A 16,682-nucleotide genomic window follows, 5' to 3' on the forward strand; every position below is an offset into this window, starting at 1 on the left:
TCCACTTTAAGGCATAGTGATTAGAGAAGAGATTAAGAAACCTAATGGCGTATCTGCACTCAGCCCCTGTGACTTCTCGAAACGTTAAGTACAAAGCGGATAGAGCTGCGTGTCTGTGTGATGGACCTTTTGGGTTAACACATGCATTAGTATGTAACTCTTGACCATCTAATTATGGCTTCTGTGTAAGTGGCTCCGCTAAGATGCTTCTTTAAGCAACGTGGCAACTACAGTATATCCAGATGTTTAGAGGGAAGAGATACCCAGAACGAAACGTTGCCTGCAAATGATGGCAGGAGTGGTGCAGGATAAGCTCCGGGAAGATCAAGCTACCGCAGGCTGATGTTTACTCTCATTTTCAACGTCTCGCCATCTGCCTGCAGCACACCTGCCTCAAAAAGCATCAGTATCTTCACACAGTAGCCAGGAAATATTGATTAAGACTGCTGACATTTTTGCTTCCTTTTCACTCTGGCTGGTTGGCAACGTGCTTTCATTCAGGTGAAAGCTGTCTTCACACAGACCATCACACGCATCCTCCGATTGTTTAGTTTTGTCAGAATATAGAATTAAAGGGTAGATTCTTTTCTCAGACTTTAATCAGTGTATATTGTAATGTTTGCAGGTGTTATGGTTGGTATATTACAGTAACTCTGATAACAATTGGTGGAAAGCTGGTCTCTCCACATCTTTAAAAAAAAAAATGTTTGTAGACGAGCTTTAGTATATTTATGATGAACAGGGAGTTTTGGTTCAACTCGGCACTCAGTGAAAGAAGACAGAAAAGAAATGCCCATTAGCGTTTAATTTCAGATATTCATTTGGGGTTAATCACAGTGGTAATGAATGATGGTATGGCTAATTTAACTTATCTCTAATTTGAAAGCATTACATTGAAATATATCGCCGTTGATTTGTCCGTTTCATCTCATCTTCCTCTTGGCCTTCCCTCTGTCTGTTTTCTCTTCAAGTACTGTGAAACTGCAGTGAACTGTGCAGTGACAGAAGGGAGCCCAGCTGGTTTAATTTCTACAATATCTAATTTAAGTGCTTTGTCAATAAGCACATTTCATAAAAAGATCAATATGTTCTCTTTGATGTGGCGATTTAGCACCTTCTTCAATGTAATGGCTTGTTTCAACAGGGGCTGGGAATAAATTGGTTAGATTAATTGCAGAGTAAAGAATCCATGTTAGTCTGCAAATTTGCACTGATAGATTGGCTGTTCATTAATGACCCTGCTGGTGAAAAGCCTATAAATTCATCAGGGCTGCAGTTACATTTATGCATTTGTTTTCTCATTTTAATTTGTAGCGCATCACTGTCAAAATCTGCGCTGCTTTGATTTAAGGTAATAATTAGCCACGGTTAATTTTGTTTCCTTCACAAAGGTTTGTGTTGAAAAGCTGCTTTGGAGCAATCAGTCATAATTTACCTCTGGAAACATTTAGACTGTTGAAGGATGTAGAGCCTGCCCGAATGAAAACGCTCAGAGAAATGTGCAATTAATTATTCTGCATGTTTATCAACTGAGTAGTAACTAAACCTTCACAGTGAACATGTGAATTATTTTACCTGATTGAACCGAGCCTGTGACCAACAACCTCTCCAGAGTGTTTCCTTTCACCTCCATGTGACCCTGAATAGAAAAAGAAGGTATTGGAAATTGATGAATGGGTGGCAAGAATGTGGTTTAGCAACAAGTTGGCAAACGCGTGCGGCTAATAAGTCTTTCAGGTGCTTTTAAGAACAAATGGTGAAACTTAAGCGACGAGCTTAGTTCAAATGTAAATTACGAGGTCAATATACCTTCACAAAACACAAATTGTACCAGCATGAAAAAGAAAAAGGCAAGATCTCTAAATGTTTTCCTGTCGTATTCACATGCAGACAAATATGGGTTATTCCACATAATACATAACAAAGAGACAATATATTTCGATATAAGATTCTCACAATCAACTTTATGTCTCTTTAGCTTCAGGAGAGGTATTTGGTAGCTCGCTGTTGGCTTTGCAAACGAGATTTTTCTCTGTGGTCCGCCAGTCCTCAGGATTTAACTCAGGGTTCACTCGCTCCTACTTGTATACGTCCTTGCATGTCTTTGGTTTCGAATAATTTGCAGGCAGCCTCTTGTGGGCCATAGAACATATTCCAAAAGGCCGTGTATGGCCTGCAGGCTGCTGTGTGAATAGGCCTGTTATACACTGTATGGTAAAACAGAGGATGTATTATTCTTTAAACAAGCTGTCCATCATGCCCTTTTACTCACTTACACATACATGCTTTTGCACATTATGCATAACCAATTCAAGTATTTGAGTGTAATTTGCCTTTTTGTTTGTCTCTGCATTTACAGCTGCAGAGGAGGCTGCATACCGAAAATTCCAGAAGATCGAGCTGTGGAAGGACGGCGGTGAAGGTCAACAGGATGTTCAGCCAGTTGTTCATTTCTATGTGAATGGACTAGAAGAGGTCAGTATCAACAACAGTACAGTCGTCTCTGTCCACATTCCAGGATAAGAGTATCTTTCAGCTCCTCGAGTCCCAACAAGCCCACGCAGAGGAGAGCACATTCCTTAGATGGCATTTTTGTGTAAATACTTTGCTTATGCAGACTCCTTGATTGTGGCCTTGTTAGAACTGGCTGTTTTTTTTGTTGTTTAAAAAAAAAAAAAAAAATGAAATAACACTTGATGTGCACCGCCGGCATGCAGATGTGTGCTTGACAAATCTCAAATCTACTCTCCTATCCACTGTGAAAAGTGACCCGGTCCGGCTTGTGTGATGAAATTATTAAGCAGATATTCTACAAGTCCCCTCTTGCCATCACGGCACATCATTTTTGATAGGATAAGGAAAGACCAGAGCTCTTTGAACTAACCCTGGGTTCATTGAGTGTGTGCCCGCGTGAGGAGAAACTGCTGGATTTGAGACTTTGAAGCACAGCCCCATGCAACTCTATTATAATCTCTTAATAATCGCACACCAGTTCATACCTGATGTTTTATGTCACACGGTCGGCGTGTTAGATTATTTGTGTATCAAATCAGTGGTCATTTTGTGAACAGTAATGTTATGCATAACTCTGCTTTAGTTGTATTGAGACCAACGGAAAAAAAAACACATACCGGTACTTGCTGCTTACTGCTGTTCCGTTTGCTTTCATAATCACAACACAAAAAGGGATATGGATTCAGTTGTATTGTTTTAGTCGTGGAATATTTGCACATGCTTCAGCAGAGTTAATGATGACGTTTGGCTAGTGTCAGAACTTAGCTGTTTGCTAGTTGTTTGGCGGATAATGAGAAGAAAAAAGAGGAACGAGAAGAAGCGAGCCGCTCAATGCAGAGAAGTAAAACATTTAATCTATTCAACATTCGCACAAACGCCGGCATTTACAGGCACAAAGAACACAAAAAGGTGCTTGGGATGGCAGCTACTCCGGATCTCACGCTTGGCATCCCGTCTGTGAAAGAAAAAGGTGAAACATTTTGTGTACAATTATTATAATTTCAAATATACTTCACTAAGTGACAGAAGCATGAGAAGTTGTCATTAGGGTCAAAGAAACCCATTCATCTATAACAACAAGGTCACGTTTCACCTTCATTTTCTGATAGTAATGTTTGCTTCAAGAAAGCTGGAGTCACACTGGTTCATAGTCAGCCAGTGACTCGATGAGGTCAGTTTGCTGTTTATAGATTTTTAGCATGCAAGAATTATTAAACCCCAAATCCACAATTGATGTACGATGCCATTTCACCTCCGAGTTGCCAACATGGTCCAGATTCTCGTTGCAGCGACTGCAGACCGTGTGCACTAAATCCTATACAGCATGATTATCATCTATGCTTTAACATCCTCCCTTCCTTTCACAACTTGCTGCATCCTTTGCCTGCCTCGAAAGCGATGCCTATATTTTTCTCTTGTCTCTCTTCCATTTGATTAAGAGTTTGCTTAATCCCTGAGCAGACCTGAGTTATAAGCTTTTTGGTAATGACCTGCTTAATCCGCCAACTAGCGATAAAACACAGGCGCATTAACTTCAAAGCAGTTTACTCACTTATCGGCTGCCTCTAAACAAAGCTGTATTATCTTGCGCTTTGGACGTTCACGTGTTTGTGTAAATTTGTTAGCTGAGCATCTACCAGTCTTTGAAGTGATGCAGGAACAAAGGTGGCCATACTGTACTTATTTCAGGCTTGAATTTACACCAAATTTAAGTGCATATTTGCAGTTTAATGATGACTCAAAACCACCATGATGTTACCAGATTTTTTTTTTTTTTAGTTAATCCAATCAATTAATCTAAAATGAATACATTTTTCAAGAAAACATTCTCTAGTATCAGTTTCAATTATGAGGTGTCAATGTGTTTTTTTTTAAATTTTATTTTATAGTAAAAACTGAATATGTCCGGTCTTGGGCAACTAAACAAGGCGTTCTTTATTTTCTGGCATTTTATAGGCCAAATGATGAATCCACTAATATAGAAGATATTCTTGAAAATATTGGTCTGCTGTAGCCGTGATGTCACTTAATGCTGTTATTTTTAAGAACCTTTTAACAGCTCTATTTTAAAGAGTCTAACAACAAATCTAGTGAATGTAGGGTCGGACATAAGTGGCAGTACGACCGGCAGATTCCACAGTACTAAGCCATGAATGAGAAGAGCTCTCTGCTCACTGTGGCTGCAGCCTAGAGGTGCAACAACTAGCTGGGTAGCTGAATGACAGAAAGTTCGGCTATCAGGAACTATTTTTAATAATGAATTAATTGTTTTGAGCTGTAATTCTCTGATTCCAGCTTTTCCAATGTGAATATTTTCTATTTCCTTTAGTTCTCTATGATAATAAATGGATAATTTTTTTGGTTGTGGTAGGGCTTGATATTGTTCAAAATTGTTCAATAGCGGTACTGACCCCTTGACTTTGATACTGGTTCCTGAATAATAGTTTTTTCAATACCAATTTTGTAAAATCCATTTAAACAAAAAGAAAATTACACATTACGTTACAAATCTTCAGATTTTAATGCAGTTTAAATGGGGAGAGTGTAACCCAGGTTGTTTTCTGTAGCTCCAATTTACAGATGTTCACTAAATGCTTCAACATGCATAAAAGAGTGAGATATACAGTATGTTCTAATGTATTTCACTAGAGTTGAAACTGGGTGTTTTAAAGTGGAAAAATATATTTATAGTAAGTCTACTTGCATACTAATTAGCTGTTGGATAAAGATTCAAGCTGTTTATTTTTTTTTCCTCCCCTGTCAGTTGTTGCCTTGAATTCGCCTGGTGCCTACACGGTATCATAATCAGGCTCAGAACCACAACAGACACCCACAATGCATATGCACACTCACATAGACTTAAACACACCATCCCATCTCCACAGGAGCGAACATGCCTCACAGCTGCAGCGTAAGCTGATCATTTCCAGGCAGTCTCAACCCCCTACCTTACTTCACCCGTGGAGGAAGGCAGTGAAATCCTGTGAGTTTAGTCGGGGCTGCAACACCTGCACCTCACACATCCAAGGCTTCTGCTCCATTAGTTCCCCAAGGATAGCTCACGAGCACTCGAGCTTTTATTGCTGTGATGACTGCATTTGATTTTTATGCCAGAGCAGGCGAGGAAAAACAACTCCATTCACCCATCTCTAAGCCCGCTGCTGCCACAGCTTTACTTGTCGTACATGCTGCTATGGGGACCAGGACAGAAATCAGCAGGTAGTTTTACTTGAACTTGCTTTTAAAGAGATTTTAAGTCATGAGATTCTTACCTGACAAACAATTGCAATATCAGGGGCCTGGTAGAACTTCCCCATCCTGATTACTAGACATTTAGGGGATAAAAGCATCCACATATTGGCATGTTAAAAAAGAAAAGGAAAAGAAAGCATCATTCTTTCCATTGGTGCGTTCAGAGATCCATCACGTTACAGTCCAACACAGCTCAAAGGCACATGTTAACAATCAAAGTTGGCAGCCTTTGATGATTTGCAGTAGCAGCAAAGAGGCTGTGTTATTAGACCCGCGAGTGCTCTGGTACGTCAGGGATTCATGACTGTGAAGTTGCTTGACCTGTCAGTCTGTGAAGTGGAAGTTCACTCAGGCAGCTGCAGTGTGAAGCTGTGATCCAGATATCATTAAGTTGAACAAAGTCACATGTGATTTACCAGCAGCTTGTCATTCATGCCATGCTGGAAGTGGACCGTTTTATATTTTGCTCTAAATATAATGCCTGATTTTAATACTGATTATTATTTCAGAAAATTATTATATATTGTTAAAAAAAAAAAAGTGAAAATGAAAAATGTTGTGTTCAACCAATGGACAACTCTAAAACTGAACAACTAAACAGTTATAAAACACAAAATACAAACATTTTCAAGCCTTAAGAATCCAGCATGGTTGTCACTATTGGCAAAAAATTACTTAAATGTTAAGTTATCAAAATATACATATATATGTATATGTATTTTTTTTTAAATACTAATCTATTAATCAATTCACTGTTGCAGCCCTGGATACCACTTAAGCAATATGTTTTCAAAAACTATAGCGTCTATTGTTGCAAAATTGGGTTATTTGTATTGATAAAGTAGGATTACTCTAAGAACTTCTGCTGTTCCCCTTTTTCTTCTTTCTGTGTTAAGCTAAACAGAGCACCAAATACAACCTGTAAATAACTAAACACGATGCAATCCTCTTGGAATGGCTTAGTATGCCATCTTTTTCAACTGTAACTCAGTGAAAAACAGGCTTTAGTTAATTGTAAATAGATATATTGCATCTATTTTCTTCACCCTTTCCTATCATCTTGAGTGAGCAGAAAAAGTACTTGAAGACAGTTGAAAAAGTTGTGCCTCCACATTTTCTATCAAGAGTGGCAGTGTCACAGGTCAGTGAAGAGCTGTATTATAGTATATTATAATATACTACCAACACTGTCTCCTTTGTAGACATACATAAACCTTCACAATTGGTTTTCTATTTGAATCCAAAATATCACAAATGCTATGAGTGTGGCCAAAAACACGAAAAGCATTTAGAAACAAAGCCTTCATTCCTCACTATACGTTGTGTTTTCCGATACACATGGTGTAGGTTTGATCCTTTAGGTAGTCATAAAGACTGATAGCCTGGTATTACGAGATCCAGATTCACTGCATAGATTTATGGGTCTGGCTAAGCTCCTTTAGGGATTGTTTCCAACCATTGCATCTTAATGCGTAGACCTCGGATTCATGTTAAAACTATTGGCGCAGCCTTTACCCAATCAGCATTGAGCACTATATAGCATACGTTGTGCCCTGACACCAAGCAGCAACCCACCACAATGTCACCTGTTGGTTTGTGAACAGCCATTTAGAAGCCTTCAGTCTGGCATTTCGGATGCTGTTGAATAGGGGTCTATTGGGGCCAGAGGTTTTCCTCTCAGCGATGTTTCACATTAAAGCACTTCTGCATTGGCTTCACTTTTCAGCCCCAGAGGCCACTTCTATTTTATATACAGTCTATGGCTGAAACGCAAAGTGCAACGCCATTGTACACTTCTTGAAATATATTTTTCTGTCCTTGCTCCGGCCTCATTTCCTCAAGATTTTCCAGCGTTGCTACGACTGTTCATATCTCCTCATCACACTCTACCACCGCCACTATTTAGAACTACATTTTGAAAGAAAAAAAACCCACTTGACTTAAATGTCATCGCACTTAGCCACCCCCGCTGGTCCCTGATTGGTTCGTTCTTCAAAACAGTTCAACAAACCTTCATGCGAACAGTGTTTCTGGACTATAATTAAAACAGAGACTGACACTGTGAGAAATAGGTGGGTGGCTAAAAGAGCGATGCCCATCATATCAAAATATCAAAATCTCACAACCTGCAATTGGAGGCCCTTTTAATTTTCTTGAAGCAGGGCACGGGGAGCATGTAAGCTGAAAAGCTGCTTTTGTTTTCCCAGAGTCTTTTGCCTTAATCTGTCAAGCGTGGAAGACTTTTGTCCTCCAACAGGATTGTCTTTCACCTCCTGTCCAGCTGCATCTGTCTTTTTTTTTTTTTTTATTTTTTATTTAATGTCAGTGCAGTTTTCCATCCACATCAAAACAGTGTTATCGCCACAGAGATTATATCACAGCAAAACCTCCTGATACTCAGTGGATTACACAAAGATCTGTATCATATAAATGAGCCCTCTTTCTTAAATGACAAAATAGAGATGTTTCATTAGACTCTTTATGATCTTCCGGCTTTATCCTTCATGTCTGATGAACTTTACGTAACTAAAACTGCTTGGTTAAACGTTAGCAGAAGCTATTTATCGTGATTAAGGTTAGAAAAAGATTGGCTTTACTATGAAATACATAAACAAATGAATAAAAGGGCTGATGAGACGGAACAGTGCTGAATTCAAACACTGTCCTCTCAGCCATCCACTCTGACCTCATCACTGGCAGGTTTTGTTTTAGTCATTTAACAGCACTGCACAGCTTCTGTCTTTACTGCCGATCAAGGACAGTCATTTATTCACATTTATTCACTTGTCAGGAAGAGCGAAACACGAGTTGTTCCAAGCTTTTGAATAAACAATAAATGCTGTTGTTTTTCTGGGGAGAACAAACTCCTGGTAGATGTAAGAGAATTTGGGTCAAAATCCACCAGAGACAATGCAGCTCCTGTCTGCGTAACTATATAACTGTTGTTTGTTTGCCTTGTAATTAACTGGTGCATCGCAGAAGATATGATTTACAAGCATCTTCATTTGTGGAAACACAGTCATGAGGATACTAATAACAGTGGGTTTTTTTTTGTGTCAACTTAGTTTACAGGACAAAAAACTAAATGTCCTTACTTTTTTATGAAGATATTGTATCTGAAATTATTCAAATTGGAGGAGTGAATTGGCTCTGCTGCCTAAGCGGGGGTTCAGAAAACCGAAAACAGTCCTGCCTTAAAACAACAGGAGGTTGCATCAATGGGGGCGTGTTGTTTTACTGTCCAGGAAGTCCAGTTTGAGTAACAAATTCATGTATCAGGTTAATTAGTGACCAAAAGACTGAAAAATTCAACAAACTTTTTTTTTTTTTTTTAAATCTTTAGTCACAAGGATCACAAGGCAGAAATGCATAATTTACACACTCTGACACACTCGACTGAACAGTTGCTTTGATGTAGCTCCCGTACTTCACATGAGGTTGTGGTTTGTTTCCAGCTGCAAATACAGACTAGGTAAGGTTGGTTTCAATGTCATCCAGGCAGGCAAAGACTGATCAGCACTGCTGTTCTGTATCTGCGCTGCGATACAACATGGAACAAATTAATAAGGATAAACAGCAGAAAAGAAGTTGACCAAAATTTTGGCTGCATTTAACTCGCTGATTTAAGGCCAACAACAGTCAGGTTTAGGATGGACTCAGGTCAGAGCTCACTTTAGACAAGCCTGCCACCACCCTGCTGTGAGAAGGTTGACGCCCAGCGTTAACTGTATTTAGAGTCGACCCTGTCCTGATAAAACTATCGATATTTGGAAGGCATGTTGTGACTTTTCAGTGGTGTCGTGTATCTCGTTACTCTATTTGAATGCTGCTGAGTTTTAATTTATTACAATGAAGCATTAAGGAAATATAGTTTCTATTCTATACAACCTTATTTCTCTCTCTGTGTCTCTCTCCTGCCTTTTGGTCTCTCGCTTGCTTTTTTATGAGAAATTTCCAACTTTTCAGTTTGTTTCTGGTTGATTTTTTTTGTATTTGCTTCAACGTCATTCCAACTTGGGTAAATGCTTATTTGTGTGTCAGATGTGTCAGAGTCTGAAATCTCCTGACTCAGAACGTTCATAGCTTCTGATGCATAAACAAACTGCATCTTGTAATTTGCTTGACATTAACTCCTCTTGTGGCGCGCCTACTCTTCCAGCATTAAAATGTAAATTACGTTTGTGAAATGGGACGTTACCGGAACCAAATCGCATCTGAGTGAGCGAGAGGACCTTAGGATACTCTTCCTGCTTAAGCCCGTGTACATCCACCTTGAGCCCGAGTGCAACACCAGCAAACGAATCACTATAAAAAAAAAGCCAATTATTTATAGTCGCTTCCCTGACAGGGCTGGTCCTACTTATCTTTCAGGGTGCAGTCCCCTGGCCTTCCTCCTCACATTTTCAGCGTTGTCAGAGCTCCCATCAGCCCAATCTTTCATCACCGCACCAGGCTGTCATTTCTCTAGATATCAATGATAGTTTTTATGTGTGGCAATAATTTATCTCAGGTGGGGAGAAACACGAAAGCTTTTTCTCCACCACCTCCAGGAAGACAACAGCATTTAAAAAAAAAAAAAAATTTCAAGTAGAACTTGTAAGAAAGACAATTTATTGTTTGTCTCTCCCATCTTGTGCAGGGAGCTTATTCCTGATCTTCTACAACCAGCGCACCTTTAGCTTTTTGACTTTGGAAGTCCGCTTTCCACTTTATTAACAGTCCTCCAAGACATTAACTTTATTGAAGAAACTACTAGCACAATAATTTGACTTTGCAGTGCTGTAGCAGATTACTATTGTCCAATTAATGCACATTAATTGAGCTGACCTTCAGTGGTGGCTAGTTTAAGCTGAGATAGTGAAATGAACTTGGAGTGTAATGATTTTCCTCCATCTCGCTCCTCTGTCATCAGAGGACTGAGCGCTGTGATCACTGTAATGCTGTGAAGCTGTAATTAGTGTGGAGGAGGAGACCTAAAGATGTGTATTGATTTCTTGTTTGCTTGGTGAAAATGTCAGAGAAACACAGAGGACATGAATACATGAATCCAGACTGATCGCTCCACTGACATGTCCGACCTGCTTGGTGCACTGTAATTCCAATCATTTTAAAAACAAATATTTACCTGAGTACATCCAGATAATTACAGTAAGAAATGTTCAATTTATTAGATGGAAATGCACAGGACACATAATTTGATACAGGATATACATGATCATGCTGTGACTACCCTTTATGGAGACGCGATTAAATAAAATATGGCTTAAGACTGAATTCAAAAATGCCAATTCAAGACATGAGTGATGGTGTAAACCTTTGAAACGGTAACTGGGCAGATGCTGTAAGGGACCTGAAGATGCTGTATGGAGGGAGCAGATCAGAGGTATAAAATTCAACAAAAGACTCTTGACATTATTTTTTAGGATTGTCTGGTAGCCACTGATGGGAGGCTTTAAGATGGAGACAAAACAAACCATATCTGATTATGGTTTGTTTCGTCTCCATCTTAAAGCCGGTTTCTTTAAAGGAGTAGTCTGACATTTTAAATAACACACGTGTTGCTCTCTTGCCAAGGGTTAGATGAAAAGATTGATTCCACCTTCGTGTCTCTACACTTGGGGCCTGATTTACTAAGATCTTAAATAAAGGGTACTAAATTGCGTGTTCCTTCCAAAAGTTAGCACATTTTTTTGTGCACCCGTTTTGCGGGTGATTTACTAAAAGTAATTGCGTCATTGAAATCAGGTGCAAATCGCTGTATTTAAATGAGGGGTTTGCGTGTTAAAGTGATTCCAGCAATGAAAAACAGAGCGACCGCAAAAGGAAAAGGAAATCTGATCCCATTGAAATGAAGAAATAGAAATATGACAAGAACAAAACGCTATATAGGAGAAAGTCAATACTGTGGGAAAAACAAAAAGGCGGAAGAAAAAAAAGGCTTAATAATAAAACAGGAGGAACGGTGGATGAGATCCTCTAACAAACACCGATCAGCAGGTCCAGATCTTTCTGTGAAGAGCAGGTGAATTAGTTTCATTCAGCGCCTCGCGGGTGCTCGTGAGCCTTACGAAGCCTATAGCCGACCTGTGAATTTTTGCGGGACTCATTCAGGACCTGTGACAACTCACCTGAATAACGTGACTGGGCGGGATATCCAAGCAGCGATAAGCTGGAATGGCAGGACAATGCTGAGTTGTCAGAAGTTTTTTTTTAACTGCTGGTATTTCGTGGCTTCCCCATGTTGTTGGCTGTCAAGCCTCATTCAGCTTATTCAATAACTCAGAAATGTCATCGCCGGACAAACGATATGTCTGAATAATTTTTCCCTCCGTCATTTAAAAAAATGTTTCCACGGCTATAAAACCACCTTCTCTACGTATTCTTTGTTTTCGCTGCGTCTCCTTCTCACCACAATAAGAGCACCCGTAATCATCTGATTAATACAAACCTTTCAGTCGTACTAAAATACACAACAATCGCTTTTCCTATTTCTACTTTCAAGTTTAGTAAATATCATTGCGGGTGATAAATTGTTATATTTCCATTTCCCCTCCCAGTATTTTGCCCCTTCAAGCAGAAACGCCCAATATTACATATGCATGCAGGCAAACACGCAACATGGACAACGTGTGATAAATCGCACATTTGAAAGACGCAATCCTCACTGCACGTCGTTAGTAGATCTGCTTGGACATTTTTTTGCGGGTGGTGCGGAGTTTGCGCGTGATTTTACACTCGCAAAAACCTTCAGTAAATCAGGCCCTTAATGTACCTGGAGCCAATTGTCATTTAGTGTAGGTTATCATAAAGACTGGAGACAGCGGGATGCAGATAGTCTGGCTCTGTTCAAAGTTCTAAAGCTCACTTATTAATATCTTTTAGTTTGTTTGTTTAATCAGTAAAAAAGAAAAATAGGTGTACTAATGACAATTGGCTGTTTTTATGATGGGATCTGCAGTTATTTCTTGGCCAGGAGCATTAACTTCCTTGAGTCTTCACTGGTTGCTTGGCAACTGCTTCCAGCCAAGAAACATGCTGCATTCAGGAAGTGGGACATTTCCCATTTGGAAACTTCGATGCACTACGTACATGCCGAAGACAAATTTATGAAAGTAGTTGCAAAGTGTTGTTTGATTTAACAATACGTAGCTCTAATTAGTTTGACCTAAATTAACCACTTCAATTAACTTAAGCTTCTCTAAGAAATAAAAAGCTATGCGATGTTAATTATTGAGGTTTAAAGGTTCTGCTAGGTGGATTTTGTTACCTTTGGACGGAGCCTGGCTCGCCGTTTTCAGACTTCATGTTGACTCGAGGTGGCTCCGGCTGCAACAAAGCACAAAAAACATATTTCCCCAAATATGTAACTAACTTTTAATTTGCATATGTACCAGAGAGAGGAATTTAAAGAAGTGACTTTAATCCAAATCTTACCCCAAACAAAAAGTAAACATGAAAAAGTGGACCGGCAGCCACAAACCGGTCCAGTTTGCACGTGTAGTCACATCCGATGTGGCTGTAACGTCTTCAGCACAACACGTATGCACCCATCCTCCTCTTCGGTGGCTCTGATTCATCCACAGCAGCACTGTCAGCTCACCAAACAACAAAGCAAGTGAGCAAAGCTGTGGGTTTGACACAAATTACAACTTGTCATCTATTTCTGGAAAGTTGTTCCAAACAGCTTTCTCTCTGAATTTTGGATGTGTTTGATGAAATAATGGCAGAATGTACTGGAGACCCTCCACTGTTGCTCAGACGGTGTTTACCATGCAGCTAATTTGCGTTTTATGTTTCGCAAGTCTTCTTCATGTGCCGACTTGTTCGTTTCTTTTTCTCCTCCTAGAAATATGCTTAAATTCAGCGGGTTGTCTCGCCTGATGTAACTGTTCATATAAATCGACTGACTTTTTCACTGATCTGGAAAATGAAAAAGTTATTGTGAAAGATATTTCACACACGTGCACTTAATTAACCAGTTAACAGTCAGCTTTCTCCAATAAGGTGATTGGAAACGTTTCGGTTTCAGTCATTGGATCACAGATTTCTCCAGGAGAAGGCTGATGTCTCGCTCATGTATGAAGTGCTGCAGGATGAAAGGAAAGATCTCTCCACACAGTAACGCGTCCTTGTTATCAAAGTCTGACTAAAACTGACACTAAGAAGCTCCTAGAAGTCTCCATAAGTCACCTGCTAAACCGGCAAATCCTTGATAAACGTTTCTGCAGCAATGTGACTATCTGTAAATACGCACATTCTTGCTTCTGTGCACTCTCAATACGTTCTGACTGCACCGTCGGAGCAAATACAGAAAAAAATATACCTCGTGTTGCCTTGACTCCCAAGTCTGGGGAGGAGGAGAAATCTCGTGCTGACCTGCTGCACTGTGAAGGCAAGAGTTTATTGTAATCGGATCACTAGAGTGTACCAAAGTGTATCATCAGTGTATAACCGGATTTTTTTTTTTTTTTTTCCTTCATATAGCCATGTTTCCTGTGAGCATATAAAAAAATACCAGTTGCAGGTCAGACATGCACCATTTTCCCTGTTTCTATTGATACTGTTTGATCATATATTTTACTTCACAGCTGGCTGCCAGTCCGCCGCCCTCTCAGTTGTGAATTTCCTCAAAAGCCTCAACCAGATGACATCTTAATTGTGCTCACCGACTGCCGACGCATCACCCTGCTCCTGACGTGTCGGCGTCTTGTGTGTGTCACGCAGGCAGGTTGTGACCATGCGCTGCCTGGCCGCTCGGGTGAACTACAAGACCCTCATCGTCATCTGCGCCCTCTTCACGCTCATCACCGTGCTGCTGTGGAACCGCTGCTCCAGTGACACGTCGGTGCGCTTCCTGCCCCGGGCTGCCCTGGTGGCGCCAAGTCCCAAGATCGGGGATGCCAGCATCAGCAGCCAGCAACATCCTCCGCAGCCTCCAGAGCCCCCGCCTGTCGTCGGTGGGATCAAGTATGAAGAAATTGACTCCTTAATCAATGACGAGTCGACTATAAAAGGCCGGAGAGAGGGAGGGGAGATCTACCTGCCCTTCAGCTGGATGGAGAAGTACTTCGAGGTGTACGGCAAAGTGGTGCAGTACGACGGCTACGACCGCTTTGAGTTCCAGCACAGCTACTCGAAGGTTTACACCCAGCGGGAGCCCTACCACCCCGACGGAGTCTTCATGTCCTTCGAGGGGTACAATGTGGAGGTTCGCGACCGTGTCAAGTGTATCAGCGGAGTGGAAGGTGAGGTTTTCACTTGTTTCTTCACGTCTTAAATTTAACGAAGAGGTGCTTACAGTGTGAGCTTTAGAAAACACTCGTACATCTAAATATTCATGTTTTAAGAACTTCTGCTGTCTACTTCGATGCGACAGAAAAATATGTGGAGGCGTTTTAAGCTTTTAAATCCAGGCTTTTTAAAAAGTAGTGTCAGGTGTGTGTAGCCAAGATCAATTGTCTCGTCGTATTGCAAAAAAATGCCCACACACTGACAGCAAACAAGAGGCTCCTGGCATACGAAAGGAATAAATTTATTACATATGCAGAATGTGAACAAAACAAAAAAAATCAACATTGCTGTAATTTTTCACATTCAATTTTTATTTTTTAAGCTTGCATCATACGTAATAAATGTATTTGTCTTGTCTCTGAGGAGCCTCGGCAATTTAGTTGTTTGTTTTTTTGTCAACCTGGATTTTTCTTTAATGTATTTGAAAACCCCAAGTCCCAGAGAAATGTGATTTACTTAATCAAGGGTCTTTCAGCAGAGTAGTGCATATATTACTGATTTTATATGTTAGAAAGGGAATCAAGGTATTGACTGAGAAGATAGATCAGATTTCAAAAGGACTTACTCGAATCTCTCCCGCCCGTTTCCAAACACAAAATGAGATTTTTGTCAAGTCACTTAAAAACGTTTCTTTTTCTTCACTCAGACACCGACAGTATTTCTTTGTATTGATACGACCAGCTGGATGTCTGTTAAATGGGTGCATCCCTCTGTGATCCTCTACACTTCGAGTTGTTTTCTTTTCAAGGTTCCTCTGAAAATAATTGCCAGGAAGGATCAATAGCTCATTTTAAAAGGCTATTAGTTGAAACCACACTGTCATCAATAAAGTTCCATTCCCTGCTTGCCTGAAGAAGTGGACCTGTATAGTTGCCTGAAATTACAAAATAGATATTCATTATCCTTCTTTTATTGTCAAATAGCCAGAGTCCCCGGTAAAAGAAAAGAAACGCCAGGAGCTCAAAATATAATTCCAAAAAGTTTCCGTACGCATTTAAACGTATTTGTGTTATCATTGAAGATGAGATAAAGAGAGGATGTCTGACTGTTATTTGGCCACAGTTCTGAGTCTTTCCTCAGTCAAGAAGCAAGCTTTTGTTTTGGCGGGGAAATGCAATAAAGTGTCGGGTGCAGAGGTTAACTTGATGAGTAATGGTAGCCAGTGTTTGTAAGAGCAATTTGCCGGTAGTAAATAAGTATTTTTGCTGAGATGGATAGTGCAATTTCCCCCATTTAAATTTGTTTTTGTTTTTTTGTGCATAAGGATGATGAAGATCTGCTTTTAAATTCATGACACAAAGAACCACGTGGTCGTCATTTCATGTTAAAGCTACAACATGGATGTTCCTTCGTACTCTCTTTAAGGGACTGCAGGTATAATAGCAGATAGTAATGAAATGACGGGGCTAAGGCAGGTCAGAAAATAGATTTATGTTATCAAATTAATCCAATGATTTTTTTTTTCTCAATTAATTTTTTTTATCTATTAAATGCTATTCCCACAGCCCAGGAAGATGTCTTCAAATTGCTTGTTGTATTTGACACAAATGTGTTTTCAGTTTACCGTCATATAATGCAAAGAAGAGTATCAAAACTTTACATTTAAGAAGGTGGGACAAGAATTT

General features: G+C 39.9%; 1 protein-coding gene across 1 annotated transcript in view; it reads left to right on the forward strand.

Moving 5' to 3' along the window:
• glceb (glucuronic acid epimerase b) overlaps positions 1 to 16,682 on the forward strand; it is a 53,316-nt gene that overhangs the window by 21,185 nt on the left and 15,449 nt on the right. The window contains exons 2-3 of the mRNA XM_069705625.1: positions 2,360 to 2,475; positions 14,491 to 15,011. Of these exons, the coding sequence (XP_069561726.1) occupies positions 14,504 to 15,011 (508 nt within the window). The 5' untranslated portion in view covers positions 2,360 to 2,475; positions 14,491 to 14,503. The remainder of the gene's footprint in view (positions 1 to 2,359; positions 2,476 to 14,490; positions 15,012 to 16,682) is intronic.

The sequence above is a fragment of the Brachyistius frenatus genome, unplaced genomic scaffold, assembly GCF_029030835.1.
Source record: "Brachyistius frenatus isolate BFR_SWC_R1_liver_20210118 unplaced genomic scaffold, ASM2903083v1 Contig_58, whole genome shotgun sequence".
In the NCBI taxonomy this organism is placed as follows: Eukaryota; Metazoa; Chordata; class Actinopteri; family Embiotocidae; genus Brachyistius; species Brachyistius frenatus.